Source organism: Pogoniulus pusillus, chromosome 4, assembly GCF_015220805.1.
Source record: "Pogoniulus pusillus isolate bPogPus1 chromosome 4, bPogPus1.pri, whole genome shotgun sequence".
Taxonomy (NCBI): Eukaryota; Metazoa; Chordata; class Aves; order Piciformes; family Lybiidae; genus Pogoniulus; species Pogoniulus pusillus.
The window spans coordinates 36,356,071-36,373,108 of record NC_087267.1 but is presented as its reverse complement, the minus strand read 5'-3'; the positions used below and the strand labels follow the sequence as shown (position 1 = coordinate 36,373,108).

Sequence of the window (17,038 nt, the reverse complement as noted above, 5' to 3'; positions counted from 1 at the left end):
GAAGAGACCTCCAAGATCATCCAGTCCAACCTAGCACCCAGCCCTAGACCATGGCACTAAGTGCCTCATCCAGTCTTTTCTTGAAGACCTCCAGGGACGGTGCCTCCACCACCTCCCTGGGCAGCCCATTCCAATGGCAAATCACTCTCTCTGGGAAGAACTTCCTCCTAACATCCAGCATATACCTCCCCTGGCACAACTTGAGACTGTGTCCCCTTGTTCTATTGCTGGTTGCCTGGGAGAAGAGACCAATCTCCATCTGGCCACAACCTTCCTTCAGGTAGCTGTAGACATCTATGAGGTCACCCCTGAGCCTTCTCCAGGCTAAACAACCCCAGCTCCCTCAGCCTCTCCTCGTAGGGTTTGTGTTCCAGGCCTCTCACCAGCTTCATTACCCTTCTCTGGACATGTTCCAGTGTCTCAACTTCTCTCTTGAATTGAGGAAGATAAGTTGTCATTCCAAAGCAGCAGTAATTAAGGCAATGCATTTCTGAAAAGTGTTTATACTATTCCTCTTATTTAAAAGGTAAAAAAATATGTATACTTGGTATAGCATCTAGCAGGAAATTATATCCTCCAAGAGGCTAAAAGCAGCATGGACTAGTGGCTACTCAACTCCTATTTTCAGGTTATTTTTCTCATTGCAGTTTCAACATTATCTTGAAACAGCAAAGGAATGTTACTTAGTCAAAGGAATTAATATTCTGTAAAGGATATTCAAAAGAGAATATTTTTATTGAACTTTTTCCTTAGTTTTGTCATGATATTTCTTTTTAAAACAAGGTTTAAAAATAATGTTGCCTAATTATGTAGGAATAAAACAGAGAAAGATTAAAGAATTACTCTCAATTTCTTTCTTTTTTTTTTTTTAAGTTAGCTTTCAAGTCATGTTGTTGCCTGCTTAAAGTGTGCACAGTTGATGCTAAAAATAGCAATTCCCCTTGGTGTGGCTTTTTCAGGGTATGCTGATTTGAAGCTGATTTTAACTTGTTTTTTGAAGACACTGGCTTTACATAGCTACTAATTTCTCTAAAGTTACCCAGCAGCATAAGATATTCCAAATACATGATAATGAGATGATCAAATTATTATTTAAAGGCAATTTAAATTTATCAATAACTGCATGAATCTGTGACAATTATCTCACTTATCATATAAGATTTCTGGTTCTGACCTCTGCTGGATGTTAGGAGGAAGTTGTTCCCAGAGAGAGTGATTGGCATTGGAATGGGCTGCCCAGGGAGGTGGTGGAGGCACCGTTCCTGGAGGTGTTCAAAAGAAGACTGGATGAGGCACTTAGTGCCATGGTCTAGTTGAGTGGCTAGGGCTGGGTGCTAGGTTGGACTGGATGATCCTGGAGGTCTCTTCCAACCTGGTTGATTCTATGATTCTATGATTCTTTTGTTCAAATGTGTGAAAGGTTTTGGTTTTCTTAGTAATGTCCAACAAATTCCTCAGTTGCAAGTCCTTAGCCTGACTTCAGAGACCTCCCATACCCCTGGGATTTTTGTCCTTGTCTCTTTCAAGCCACACACATTTATTATTGCCTCTGCAGCCAGCTGATAGCCTTTTGCCCCGGCACACACCACCAGTATTCAATCCTCTCCCTAACTGTCCTCAGAGACACCTGGTACAGCCCTCATCAATCTTTCCAATAAGGTCAACTGCTTTGGTCAACAGCTTCTCTGTCCTGTAATATCTTATCATATAAAAAAGTGATTTTTTTCCTTACTGTATGCTGTTAGAAGAGTGCTTGACACAGCCATAAGGCTTGATAAGGTCTGCAAGCAATGAGTTCTGATGGTTCTCATTAATATCTACCAGTATAATTTCTCCAGCATGTCATAGAATCATAGAATCAACCAGTTTGGAAGAGACCTCCAAGATCATCCAGTCCAACCTAGCACCCAGCCCTAGCCACTCAACTAGACTATGGCACTAAGTGCCTCATCCAGCCCTTTCTTGAACACCTCCAGGGACGGTGACTGCACCACCTCCCTGGGCAGCCCATTCCAATGGGAAATCACTCTCTCTGACAACAACTTCCTCCTAACATCCAGCCTATACTTTCCCCAGCACAACTTGAGACTGTTTCCCTTTGATCTGTTGCTGGTTGCCTGGGAGAATATCACTTGCAGAGTCCCACTGACTACCCTAAATTCTGAGTATTAAAGTCTGAACTTCATGGATGAGACTGTAAATAGAGTATTTTAAATAATGTATTTGAAATTCACATTCAAATGACTTTATGCAGATGTCTGAGTTCAGACAACTCAGACCTGGCAATGAGAAAAACTGCAGGAACACAAAAATGGTGCTCTGAAAATCAGTTTGAATCTTGCAGCAGACACACGGTCTGTAGAAAACAACTTATGGGCCAAGTACAGGCCTATTTGTCTTGATAACAAATAATAGCTCTAGATTATTTTTCTGAGATCAGAATTGATAGGATGACAAAAGCTGGCTGGCTGTCACTGTGAAAAAAAGGGTACAAGATGGACATGATAAATAGAAACCACCGTAAAGACTTGATGACAATGGAGTTAATTATCTTTTGACTTAAATTTGCAGCTGAAAAAGAAAACACTGGAAGTGACTGTCTGGGATTATGATAGATTCTCCTCCAATGACTTCCTTGGTGAAGTGAGTGTCTTGCTTCTTTCTTTCTGACTAATTAGAAAGCTGCTTAACAGTATGCTCATATTTGGAGCCTGGTTTATTTCAAGGTATGGTGTGTCTGTGTGTATGTGTTAAGCAAAACCTATTTGACATCACAGTTTTACTGCTGACAATAACAAATGGTCATGAGTTCTTTTATTCACGCCTGAGAGATGCCTTCCTTTTATCTTGCTGCACTGTGGGCAAGTTCATTTGGGGCTCAAAATGAGGCTAATTCACTGAAAAATAAGTTTGGTTTTTTTTTGAGACTGAGATAGTAACAGTCTTCATAGTGACTGAATGGGCAATTCTGGTTATGATTGGTAATCTTTCTGCCTTGGTTCTAGCATAGCATAGGAAGGCTGAAAAGGTATCAGTTTTAGTAAAGGATTAGAGAATTAAATTCCACCACCAAGCCATAATTTAGTAGGTGCACAAGTATCTGCAAACATGAGTAATTCAGCCTTGCTATAAGATTTCATTTTTCACACTCTGAAATAGTAATATAATTATCAAAGGATGACTAAAGGCAAAATCTTATAACTAATAATGTGAGATGAGTGATTGTGGGAAGTGTGCTTGCTGTTTTAAAAGTAGCTGAACAAACATATGCTCACATAGTACAGAATTACCAGCACTAACACAACTTCAAAAAAGTAATTAAAAGTCTTATTACAAAAGAGGATTATAATTAGAAACAGAAGCTGAAGAAAGTTGCTCTCTCATATCCAGAGTAACTAAGAGTCTCTCTGCTCATCTTGCATTTGAATTTCACAAAAACAGGCACTGAGTCCATCTCCAGTTTCCCTTTGTGTGACCAGAAAACTGAGCAATCAGTGTCACTCTTCAAACAATTACTGAAATGGATAGATAGGAAGGAGCTACATGATTACTTGTTTCCTGCATACCACATCACTCTTCTTGTTGAGTTCAGCATGTTTGTCCAAATGCTGGGCTTTATTTACATCAGTATTTCTGACATTTAGAAAATGGATGCTGCAGTAGCTGCTTCTTCAGGAACATTTAAACTTTTGGCTTCTAGTGTTTTAAACCTCTGGAACCTTTTGGTTTTGGTAAATTAGATAATTCAGATTTAAATATTAAAATAGTTATATTTACATATACATATATGTATATGAATAGAAAAGACTATTCTGTGTATTTCAGGATAAAGATTAGAGAGAATTCTTGCACCAAAACTTCACATATGATTTATCCAAATTGTGCCCTAAGGCCTTGCTTGAACAAGGCCACACCACTTGCATCTCCCTGAAGGCAAGCAGCATATCATGGTTCACATCCATGGAATGTGAACTCTCTTCTAGAATGCAGAGGCCCTGCCAGCCTATACTTCCTATGGCGAGCAATCCTAACCATGCTGTCTTACAAGTCACCCCCAAAGCTATGACTAAAATCCACACCAGGGCATGTACTGTTTTTGTTACAAATTCTGCATATGTGAGTTTTTGAAATGTCAATGGGAGCCAGTCTCACATTATAGCAGGTCTTATTAAAACAAATATTAAATTATGTGTCCCCTTCCTGACACTGGCAAAAGGGATGGAACACAGCCCAATTCTGCTATCAGTCTATGTCTATATCAAGGCAGAATGATGAGATGCCTTTTCAGTCTAGATTTGAGGTTATCTTTTAAACTACTATAAACCAATTTTGGTATACCTTGATGGAGTCATCAGGGTATGTGAATTTGGTCTAAGCTTGTAGTCCTTAATGAGATCCTGTTGAGAAGACCTTAGTTCAGACACATCAATACGATAATAACAGTGTGTTAGGGATCACAGCTGGTTTATATCAGGTGAGGTCAGAGCATGGGCAGAGAGTCTTGAATCTGCTAGTGTACAGTCTAATATCCGTCTTATATTTCATTAAGACTTGTGGTAACACACTTGTGGGCTCTTGTTGTGCACAATTGTTAATAAATCAGATACAGTCCATATTTTGTCTTTCAATTTATTTGTAGGTATTGATCGAGTTATCCAGCATCTCCCAGCTTGACAATACTCCTCGGTGGTACCCTCTGAAAGAACAGAGTGAAAACACTGATCATGGGAAATCTCATTCTGGACAGAGTAGCCAACAATCTCCAAAACCATCTGTCATCAAAAGCAGAAGTCATGGAATCTTCCCAGACCCCTCCAAGGGTAGGAATGACTTGGTGCACCTGATATGAAATGTTTTCCCAGATGATGGGAAGTGTGTAAGTCCTAACAGCAAAATAAAGTTATTGCTATGAACTTTGCATACACTTTTATTACAACTGTATTTATCCCTGCTATTATTTCTCAGACCCAAGGCTTGATTTGGCTCAGTTTGTGCCAGCTAGCTTACTCACTGATTGTGTCCTGCACACAGCAGCTCACAAGCTCTGCGCTTTCCACATCTACTTTAGGATCTGTGCCCTTTTTATTTTTTCAGGTGGCCATGGCTAAGTTCAATACATATATAGCTCTCTGTCTTTCATGTTCTTTAAATGTTCTATAGCATTTTATCTTCTGGAAATATCACATTAATATTTTATAGGATAACAATTAAGCCATAATAATGCATATGCATTTCCAGTCAAGGATAATAGGTTGTAGCATCTCTCTATTTCATTCAAAATCAGTGAGATGATGTAATAGAATTATACTGGAGGTTAAAAAAGCACAACTGATCTCCATATCTGCTGCTCCAAAAAATGTATCTCTATTATTTTGTTTTACATCCTAAGTGACAGTAGCCAGTTGCTCACTTAAGACACAGTGTATGCCAAATCAAAGCAAAAGCCACCCAGAATAGCACCTGAATGAGAGACTCGGAGTGATAAGACTCTGTTCTATCTCCTACCTGTGTAATGTTTTGCTAGGGATTGATGTCTATATAAAATCTGTATCTATATTAGAGGTCAGTTTAGAAACTATTTTAAGTTAGGTTGCGGTTTTGACCAAGGCATACATCAGAATAAAACTGCTTATGTTAGATGTGGTTTTGATAGCAGTGTAAGTGGTGTCTACCTATTAGAGAAACAGAAAGTGGAAAACAGATCAGTCTTTAGACTATTCGGTCATCCACCACTGTGAACCAAGACAGGAGGCATAATTTATGGCTGATAGAAACCCAACAGTAAATTAACTATTCCCTGGATCAGGGAAAAGTGAGGAAGTAGAAAATGGCTTTGTGTAAGACTTTCTAATCACAATATACCTTGAGATTTTGAATGGCATCACACAGCAGAATCTTTTTTCCTTCTTCTGGAAAGCATCCAGAAAAGTCAGGGGCATTTATTAAAAACAAACAATTCAACAGCTGTGCTTCTTCATTTTCTTGGTAGACATGCAGGTGCCCACCATTGAGAAATCCCACAGCAGTCCAGGGAGCTCCAAATCTTCCTCTGAAGGACATCTGCGCTCTCACGGTCCATCTCGCAGCCAAAGCAAAACCAGCGTCACTCAAACCCACCTTGAAGACGCTGGGGCAGCCATCGCCGCTGCTGAAGCAGCTGTCCAACAGCTTCGCCTTCAACCAAGTAAAAGACGCAAATAAATTCCTCAGCATGGCAGCTTAATGTTCATCTGTTGCCTTTTTTCCTGCTGTCCTTCCCCTTTTGGCTATTTTCTTTTCCGTTTGTTTCTGTTCTTGGCACACTCTACTCACTCTATTCAGTGTCTTTCTTTGTGTGCCTGTGTGTGAATACATATAATTATAATATACTCTTGTATTTAGAAGTCTTTTATTTATTTATTTACGTTCATTTCTATAGACTGCTGTGAAACTGGCTGTTTCTCCATCAGTCCCTTCTCTCAAGGTCCATGGTGTTCCATTGTTGTGCATGACTCAGAGAATTCCATTGTGTGGTGGTGTTTTGATGTCACTAAATGACTACCAATGTCATAATCAAAACCCGCAGAGATGCGCCTGCCAGCTCGTCAATTTGCACACGTCAAGTACTGAGAGCACGTTAGCAGCAAGGTATATCCATAAGTAGCAATCAGGAAAGACAGAACTATACACAGAAAAGATCTAAAGTTAAAGAAAAAAAAAGTTTTTTAACTACATGGCTGAAATTTCTATTTTTGCAACATGACTGTAAATAGGTTTTGGGTTTTTTTTGAAAGGAAATATAAAGTAGCCTTCATAGTACCTTGGATAAAATCATGTTAGTGATAAGTAGAAGAGCAATAGACAAAAACTCTGAACACATGAAATGCAAAGTCATTAAACATGCAAAGTCATTAACATCAACAGTGCTATCAATTTAGGCAAGGCAAAGGGAGCTGAAAGCTAAGTCATGCAAAGTCATTAACATCAACAGTGCTATCAATTTAGCAAAGGCAAAGGGAGCTGAAAGCTAAGTCAGGTGTCTCATGGTCAGTTAACTTTTTCTAGTCATTTTTTGTGCCATGGATGGATTAAGGGCCAAGATAGAATGCATATGACTACGTAAAATAGAATCATAGAATCAACCAGGTTGGAAGAGACCTCCAAGATCATCCAGTCCCAACCTATCACCCAGCCCTATCCAGTCAATTAATAAATTAGATTAATAAATTAAATCTTTTCCATTCAAGAGGATTGATCTCCAGAGTATATTTAAGGCTAGTATCTGATTGCTAGTTGAGGGTTTAGTTGATGGCAAATTAAAACTCTCTGACTGTGGAATCATTGTGTTTGTCTTCAGGATTTGTGGACATGCCATAAATTTATCATGGTATAATGCAAAAACTGAGGGGAAATTATTTCCCTTGTCTCCACCATCATTAATAAAGAAACAGCCAGTTTTAATACTCTTTAATGCTGTGCATGTGGTGTCTCTTTGGTGTTTGGAAACACTACTTACTTAAATACAGAAAAAAAAAACCACTTCTGTTTGCATGAATAACATTTAAGCTGGTTCCATCTGAGGATACATACTCTGGGTTTCCATTTCACCCACACTGCCACAGCAGCACATAAAAGCGGTCAGTCTAATCATGCCAGGAAGCAGCACAGACACAGCATAGCAGGAGTCCTCCCTATTCAAAGAACTCAGTCTGACAATCTGCCTCCACCAGCCAATGACAACAAAGACCAAAGCCAACTAGCCCTCAGGAAAGTGATGTCTGATGGACCAGTCAAGCCTGAAGGAGGTGAGCAGAAAGACATGGTTAAGAAGCCAACCACATCCCAAATTCTTCTTGCCATGTCTACTAATTCATTGTGATATTTAACTATTTATTTTACCCCTCCATTAAGTGCTGTAAATGTTACTTAATCAAGAACTTTGCTTGATTTTTCCACATCAGCACATAAATCCATAATTAAAAACCGTGCTAAGAAACATTACAAAACAACAAATGTGTGCACTTCCATTCCACTGGAGGACACAGACTTCTGTTGAGAAATGGTACAGCTTTCCTCATGTCATTGCTTACTATAGAGCATGCATGCAAGCTGGTCTGCTTAAATATGCTTGAAGTTTCTTGTACTGTTACAAATCCTAATTGCACATGTTTGCTTCTGGAGTCGAATTGGGACATGAACCATTTGCTTTTCCTCTCCCAACATAGTTATGTCAAAAGATGCTGGCATAAATACTTTTTGAAACCACCAGTGGAAAGGAAAATTTTGCTCCATGTACAGCTCAATCTCTTGATAACTTCCCTATCAGCCTCCTAAGAAACTGTTTTCTATCTGTATGCACTTGTACATCATGCCTAAATGCCATAACTCAGTTTCTCCCCTTGTCACAAATAAAGAGCCAGAATCTCAACTGGTTGAAATTGGCACTGTTCTTTTGACTTCTGGAGCCTGTTGTTTATTTCCATGGAATCTGAGGGATTATCCAAATAAATGTACAGACTGGACTCTCAGATCTTCTCTTGTGCTGTAATCCCTTCCCAAGCTCTCACAAGTCATTGAAAGTATTTTTGTCAACACCATTGCACACCGTGGTCTGGCTTAGAATCATAGCATCACCTAATGGTTTGGATTGGAAGGGACTTCCAAAGGTCATCCAGCCCAAGCCTCCTGAAGTCAATAGAGGCATCCCCCACTAAATCAGGTTGCTCAGAGCTTTGTCAAGTCTCACCTTGAATATCTCCAGGAATGGGCCTCAACTACCTCCCTGGGCAGCCTGTTCCAGTGTTTCACCACCCTCATGCTCAAGAGCTTGTTCCTAACATCCAATCTAAATCTACTCCTCCCTGATTTCAAACCATTGCCCCTCATCCTATCACTGCAGACCTTTGGACACAGTCCCTCTGCAGCCTTCTTGTAGGCTCCCTTCAGGTACTCAAAGGCTGCTATTAGGTCTCCTTGGAGCTTTCTCTCCCACAGGCCGAACAACCCCAGCTCCCTCTGCCTGTCCTTGTAGCAGAGGTGTTGCAGTCCCTTGATCATTTTTGTGGCGCTCCTCTGCACTAACTCCATCAAGTCCATGTCCTTCCTGTGCTGAGGGCTCCAGAGATGGATGAAACACTCCAAGTTAGGTCTTGCCAGAGCAATGTAAAGTAGCAGAATCAAATCTCTGGAGCTGCTGGCCACACTTCTTTTGGTGCAGCCCAGGATGCCATTGGCCTGCTGGGCTACAAGCACACACTGTTGACTCGTGTCCAGCTTCTCATCCATCAGCATCCCCAAGTTCTTTTCTGCAGGACTGCTCTTAACTTCATTAAGAAACATTAGAAGGTTGTAGAAGAGAAAGAGGGAACAATACTTCAGCCAATATACTCTGCAGGCAACAAGTCATTAAAAGAACTGGTGTGATGTTGAAACAGCTGATTAACAAGGCCAAACTACAACTAACTTTAAACATTATATTTAGAAGTAGCAAGCTGTTTCTTATGAGAGCCTTAAGAACTCTTCTGTAAATATATCTATGCACTTGTGCATCCAGCTACCTGCATATTGTCTTACCCTACAGCTCAACTCCAGCTGCTCAGTTCATGTAGAGTCCTGTGGGTATCGCAGAACTGTTTTAGATATCATGAGTGAAAGGCCCATGCTATTCCCTGGGTGTATACCACAGAAGTCTGCATAACCATTATGATCTTTTCAGGTGTTGTATCTGTAGGGGTTTCTCATAAAGGCTTGTAATCTTGTGATGCCTTTGGCATTGACAAGCATTGCTGAAACCTATTACTTGTGATAAGTGTGAATGAAGATTCAAATATACTTTCATTACAGGAAAAAGCTAGGCTAGCTTGCCACTGAACTGTTATGCAAGCTTCTTGCCTTTTCAAATTGCCAAAAGGATATGCATTGACAGGCGTTTGGCTCAGCAATATTTGAAGCATCACAGAAAGTTATGGGAATAGCAGCCCACATTAATATCAGTGAAATATAAATGAGGTTAGATTTACTATTAAGAGACTGGGTGCTTTTATCTTTCTACTCCTGACAATTCTGTGCAATGCATAGTCACCTACACATAGTTTGCAAGTCTGGTTTCAGATCTGTGAGAAGTTTTGGCTTCTTCTTGTTGTACCAAAACTAGTTTGTCCTAATTTATTCACCTGAGGTGGGCCAATTATTACCATTTGGAGGTTAATGAGTTTTAGTAGGAACAAAAGGCAAGATGAGTTGTTTGTGGAGTCTGTAGGTGAAACAAGAAGAGATTATGCTCTTGAATAGAAAAAGCACCAGAGGTGCTCAAATCAGCTTTCCAGTTGTTTGCATGAGGAAGAAGTGCTAAAGGAAGGACAGGTTTGCCCTGCAGTTCAAAGATTCTGAGAATGGAGAAAATTTATGAACAATGAATATCAAGGTATCATCAATTTGAAAGTCTTTTCCTACAGGGATGCTGCATGGTTGTGCTATCCACTCCTCTTACAGCCTATTTTATTGTCACCTGGAAAAGAACTCATTAGGAAATGGTTTTATTGACTGGAACAGTCATCTTGGCATGTATTTTTTTCCTTGTCTCTAAGCTTCAAAGACCTCTATCAAGAAAGCCATTGCAGATAATACACAGCATTATTATTTTCCAACAGGAGTATTTCTCTCTGGATTTGTCAGAGGACAGCATTTTATAGAAAAATCTTTCTGCTTTTTCAGTCCTAGTCCCTCATCTAGCAAGATTTCCACAAGGGTGATAGGAAAAGTTCTATGCTATAAGTGCTCATCAGTCCTTCTCTACCTAAGGATCCTCAGAAAAAGTTTTCTGCTTTAACTTAGTCTCTCAACACCTTCTTCATTGGTTTTGGTTGGGTTTTTTTTTGTTTGTTTGTTTGATTTGTTTAACAGAAATTGAATTGGCATTTGAAAACCAACCAAACAAAAAAAAAACCCCAAACAACCCCCCAAACCAACCACCAACAACAAAAATCCAACCAAAAACCAGCAAGGAACAACAACAAAAACAAACCAACAAACAACACCCCAAGAAAAAAAAAAACAAGCAAAACCCCTTAGTCATTCTTAGAATGCTCCAGAGAAATCTTTATCTAATTCCGTCACCTAGGACTGTTTCTGCTGAATGCATTTGGTCAGTTATGAACTTTGTTTGATAAAAAGTAATTATAAAAAAAACCCTAGCACCTAGGAATATACAGATTATACTTTCTGAATACAAAAGACTTGTATCACAGTAAGTTTATTGTGCTTAACCATTTCTGTATTCATTTTAAACAGTAAAAAACACACACATATATTGATCTGCTTAGGAATTAAGGTGAAGCTACAACAGAAAGCACTGAGTTTGTCCAGCACTTTTGTAAACTCCATTATTCCATTATTTAGTTGGAAATAAACCTTGAAGTATCATTTTCTTGTTGCCTGTGAGAAATAAGAGTGTGATCTGTATAGAAACCAACTTCCTAACGCACGTTTCCATCACATCTCTCACAGAGAAAACAGTAACATTTCAGTCAACCATTTGAAGGCAGAATGTGCAAGGGATCCAAGCCACAGGGAGAGAGCAGTGTTTAGAATCAGAGAATCAGAGAATCAACCAGGTTGGAAGAGACCTCCAAGATCATCCTGTCCAACCTAGCACCCAGCCCTATCCAGTCAACTAGACCATGGCACTAAGTGCCTCATCCAGTCTTTCTTGAACACCTCCAGGGATGGTGACTCCACCACCTCCCTGGGCTTGAGTTAATTTGATTGCATTAAAAAAAAAAAAAAGATAGAAACAACAACAACAAAAACCCCAAACAAAACACACACATAAAAAAAAACCCAACCAAAACCCCAGAAACAACCTGAATTTTTGCAAATGACTCATTGACATTAAATTGACTACAGTCCCCAGAAATCTGTATGTTACTCACTGCATGACTCCTTTTTGAAATAGCACAAAGTGTGGCATCACAGAATGGATTAAATTGAAAGGGACTTTAGAGATTATTCACTCAACCCTCTGCACCATGGGCAGGGACACCTCTCAACTAGACTTGGCTCCTCAAGGCCTCATCCCACTTGGTCTTGAACACCCCCAGGGAGCAGACATCCACAACCCACCTGGGCAGCCCATTCCGGAGCCTCACCATCCTCACACTGAAGAACTCTTTCTAAGACTCAGTCTAACTCTTCCTAAGCTAAAAAGCATTCCTTGCCTTGTCCTATTGCTAGACACCCTTAGGAAAAGTCCCTGTCCAGCCTTCCTTTAGGATCCCTTCAGGTACAGGAAAGCAGCTCTAAGGTCCCTCTGGAAACATCACTTTTCCAGGCTGAACAACCCCAGCTCCCTCAGACTATCCTCAAAGCAGAGGTGTTTCAGCCTTTGGAATAATCAATGCTTAGCCCATTTCTGAAGCAGGAGAAGTGTAAGAGTTTTTTCCTCATTCATAACATTCTTAGTTTTTAGCTATTTTAGAAAGCACCACCACTGTCCAAAGACACAAACAGCACATGCTAGCACAGCTCTCCATGAATTCAACAGCATGTTTGTCACTCAGCCCACTTCCTTTTAAGTCAATTATGTATCCTATAGAAGGGTCTCTCCATTAGACAAATTTCTCTGGGCAGGTTCAAACATAATAGATTATTTTTCGAGTTCTTCAGCTATTTAAAGAAGTAGATTTATGCTGATAATAACTGCCAGTTCTTTGGTCATGTGCATATAAACCAGTAGAAGTATCTGCAATATAGCCACTTATATAAAATGCCTTTTTATAAGAATGAGCTACATGTTTTAGCTGTAATGACTTCTAGTGAGGTGAATGAGAAAGACAAGAAACAGCAACATTTACCTTGAGTATCCATGCGAAGTAGAAAGATGCACAAACTCTGCTTCACTAGAATAGTTAAAAGTGTGGTTTCCAGTGAAATAAGTCCAGAGCACATAAAAAAGTGTTCACTATACAGCTAGTATTGCTCTACAGAACTGGTTAGGTTTTGAAATACACAGAGCTGGTGGGCTCTACAGGAGTACACCTTCATGGGTAGAATTCAGTGAGCTGCTTGCTTTTTGCAGAGAAAGAGGTGACAGTTTTGCCCCCAAAGGTGCAATGATTGTACAATGAAAAACAAAGTCCTTTATTAATTCAGAATATCCAAAGACCAACAACAACAAGGAAAATATTTCATCACTAAAGAAGATTTGTAGAACATTATCTTGATTTTTCCTAGGATCTTTAGAGAACTGTAAATTAGTATCTAAGTAGCTCTGTCATTTTAAGCCTGAAAATCATTGTAGTCCTATGCACTTTTCTATGCCTTCCCTCATGAAGGAGAAGCTTCATGTCAATACACTGTTGCTTGAACATCATATGATGATGGATGCCAAATGCACCTTGCTTGGCACATATTTAGAAATCCAACTAACAAAGTGAAGAACCTGCCAAAAAACAAACAAACAACCTGCTATAGCATTGACTTGCTTCAGCAAATGTTAAAGCTTTGGAGAAAACAGCAGGTGTTTCAATAGAATAGAATAGAATAGAATAGAATCAATCAGATCATCCAGTCCAACCTATCCCCTAGCCAGTCAACTAGACCATGGCATTAAGTGCCTCATCCAGGCTTTTCTTGAACACCTCCAGGGACAGTGACTCCACCACCTCCCTGGGCAGCCCATTCCAATGGCAAATCATGCTCTCTGGGAAGAACTTCCTCCTAAATTAAATACAGTCATTAAATTAGATAATGCAAACAATCTATTTCTCCAGCAATTTCTCTCTATTTTTCCTATATTTTAAAACTCTGTAATTGAAAGGGTTGTTTTTTTTTTTAGCCCCAACCTCTGGGAATTTAAAATCACATTATTTTCTGAAAATCTCTAAATTTAGTGCATGTACTCAGAAGCTACTTATTTCTCCTGTATCACAGAGAATATTTCATCTTTCACACTACAAAATTCCCATTGTGACACAAAAAGCTTTCTGTAATATCCTGAGAAGCTACTTTCCAAGTGCTTCTGTGCCTTATTATTTGACTGGTCAGAGGGAGGTCTGCTGTCAGAGCTGATAGTCTTAGTTACAAAACTAAGCATTTTCTCTGTTGTACCCAAATGAGCCTGTCAGTTTACACCCCTCAAAGAACTCCAATCTAAAATATTGTAGTTGAGAAGGCAGCATACTTGCTTTTAACTCCCTTGGTCCAATGACTTGGACAAAAGTCCTAGCAGACAGCAAGTTCTTCACGAGACAGCAATGTGCTCTTCTGGACAAGTGGCATCCTGGGATGCACTAAGAAAAGTGTAGCCAGCAGGTCCAGGGATGTTCTCCTTTCCCTCTAATCTGCCCTGCTGAGACCACACCTGGAATACTGTGTCCAGTTTTGGGATCCTTATTTCAAGGGAAACAAAGGGAGGGAGCCCAACAGAAAGCTGTGAGGATGATTGCAGGATTTTAACATCCCTGCTATGAGGAAGGACGGAGAGACATGAGGCTGTTTAGTCTTGAGGAGAGAAGGCTGAGAGGGGAACTTATCAATGCCTACAAATATCTGAGGGGCAGGTGTCAAGATGAAGGTGCCAGACTCTTTGCAGTGGTGTCCAGTGTTAGCACAAGGAGCAATGGGCACAAGCTAGAGCACAGAAGGCTTCACTTCAACATGAGGAGACACATCTATACTGTGAGGGTACTGGAGCAGGCTCCTCAGAGAGGTTGTGGAGTTCCTTTTTATGGAGACTTTCAAAACCCACCTGGATGTGTGCATTTTGCCCCTGCTTTGGCAGAGGGCTTGGCCTGGCTGATCTATAGAGGTCCCTTCCAACTCCTAACACTCTGCAATTCTGGGAATGTCAGCATTTGACCTACAGATCAAAGCTACAGAGAAGCATGTTGTGATGCAGGTACCAAAATACTGCTAGCACTCTAAAATCCATGGTGCAGCTCTGAGCCAACACTGTGTGATTTCTAGCTGCAAGAAATTAAAATCAACAGTAATTTTCCTTACCACTAAACTCTATTTATTGGTGCTAGCAACAATGTGGAGTGAAATGAAACCGACTCCTAGGTTCTATATATCTTTTGAACTAGGTATGTGAATCTGAATCCCTGATATTTGGGGTTCATTTAGGTCTATGCCCAGTTTCACACTTTTAATAGGCCATGCCACAGTTTAATTTCCTACAGTAATTTAGGGTGTTGGGGTTGTTGTTTTTTTTCACACTTTAAATAATTTCCTTCCCAAAGCTGTTTCAAACCCAGCTTCTCTAGTCTCTTAATTTCCAAGTTAAATGGGCCTTCATACTGCTTCAAATAACCCATTTCCAAGAATCATTATCAAAACAGGAACAGTTTGTCCTTCCTCTCAGCAGACAGCAATAATCTGAATCTCTGAATCGTGTTTCAGGCTAATAGCTGGCACATCCTGTGCTTTGGCTATTCCTGCTATTTACTCTTTCACTGGTTTAAGCTGACATGTAATTTTAGGAAATTGCTCAGATTCTTCATTTGATAACTCTTGTTTCAAAAGTCTATTAGATGATAGCCTAACCTTATGGAGCACATGAAAGAAAATTGTTTCATCAGAATTGTTTTGCTGGGTAAAGAAATTCCACCAGCACGGTTTAAGATGAGTGCTGCTCTGCCATTCCTCACTTTAAATGGTAAGTTGCTCTGTAAAGAGCTTTGTTGAGATTTCACAAAGTATCACTGCTGGGGTCAAAACCATGTGTAATATACAAACATGGCTGAAACAGAAAAGACCATGGTCTAGAATGAGGAATTGACCTGAGATATGCATCCCTTTGATCACTCATTACATATCCCCATTCTGTTGCCAGTTCACACAAGATGCCATTAGAAACAGGATTTTACACTGCTGAACCTTCTGGAGCAGTTCTGAGCAGCATTTATTTTAGTGACAGGAAGCCTTTCACAGAGACAGGTCAACTGGCATTTGGGGGCAGTTCAAAGCTGAAGGCTTGAAACAAGGAAACTGTGAGTGAAAAGTAGGCAAGGTTCTATCAGAAAATTCTGTGTGACATGCTCAATTTGTTGGTCAGTAGCTGGCTATCCAAATCAGATCAATGTTTTCACCTGCTCTTGTGAGCTTACATGCCTTTAAGAAGAGTGAGCATGGTGTTAGCCTTTGTTGTGACCTTAGGTTTCTCATAAGACTGCCAGCTATAAAGAACTTCTTTTTTTCATGAATTAGAGGCAAATACATTTTAACAGTTCTCTTTCTGCTTCTAGACAGATACTCAAAAAAGGGAACAACTAGAATTCACTCTTCAGCAGTAAGTTCTGCTTGAGTCTGCTCTTCTTTTATCCACAGAAAACACTGTAGGAGAGTGCCTGGAGCATCTGATGATGCTGAATTGTTTCTGCTACTGACTAATTCGACAGTTCATGGCCATAGGTCTTGTGTGAATTATCTATCTCCCTTACCTTAGGTTTTACTGCAAACCCAGACTTTTCTGACAGATGAAACCATACATCTTCCATTCTCTCTGTTCTTACTGATTTTAATACAATATTTCCTTTTAGTAAGGCATGACTTCCCTGTTTTCCTTGATTATGAAATTGGATTTTCTACCTGGGGTCCATAAACCTAAAATAAACAAAAGCATCTTTTTGCCATAGATACATCCAACTAATATTTTGCAAAGAAGAAGAAGAAGTGTTTGAAAAATATAAAACCCAACAAACAATAAAGAAAATGGATCTCAAAGATGAGGACAATGCTAACCTTCATTTTCTTGACTCAGCAATACTTTCCCAAGAAGGTGTAAGAGAACACCTGGTGAAATAGCACTCTGATGAATGAAAAGTCTTTCTTTTTTCATATTCTGTATTGTCTGCAGAATGCCAAAGGTATCACAGAATCACAAAATGTTAGGCATTAGAAGGAACCTCTAGAGATCATCCAGCCCAACTGGAGCAGGATTTCCTAGGACAGGCCACACAGGAATGCATCCAGACAGGTTTTGAATGTCTCCAGAAAAGACTCCACAAGCTCTCTGTCTCTGGGCAGCCTCTTCCAATGCTTTGTGTCCTGTTTGAGAGGA

The 17,038-nt window shown here is 39.9% G+C and overlaps 1 protein-coding gene and 1 long non-coding RNA gene across 9 annotated transcripts in view; one reads left to right on the top strand and one right to left on the bottom strand.

Moving 5' to 3' along the window:
- Positions 1-17,038, top strand: part of PCLO (piccolo presynaptic cytomatrix protein) — a 385,933-nt gene that overhangs the window by 319,468 nt on the left and 49,427 nt on the right. For 3 of the 6 annotated variants that reach the window (XM_064142576.1, XM_064142575.1, XM_064142574.1), the window contains exons 18-21: positions 2,572-2,643; positions 4,640-4,820; positions 5,990-6,184; positions 7,602-7,784. In XM_064142576.1, coding sequence (XP_063998646.1) covers positions 2,572-2,643; positions 4,640-4,820; positions 5,990-6,184; positions 7,602-7,784 — 631 coding nt within the window. Of the gene's footprint in view, positions 1-2,571; positions 2,644-4,639; positions 4,877-5,989; positions 6,185-7,601; positions 7,785-17,038 lie in introns of those variants that run through there. The other 3 variants (XM_064142577.1, XM_064142578.1, XM_064142579.1) reach the window with 3 other exon arrangements.
- LOC135174910 (uncharacterized) overlaps positions 10,228-17,038 on the bottom strand; it is a 42,370-nt gene continuing 35,559 nt past the window's right edge. For all 3 annotated transcript variants that reach the window (XR_010302140.1, XR_010302137.1, XR_010302138.1), the window contains exon 7: positions 10,228-13,417. This is a non-coding gene — a long non-coding RNA (uncharacterized LOC135174910). The remainder of the gene's footprint in view (positions 13,418-17,038) is intronic.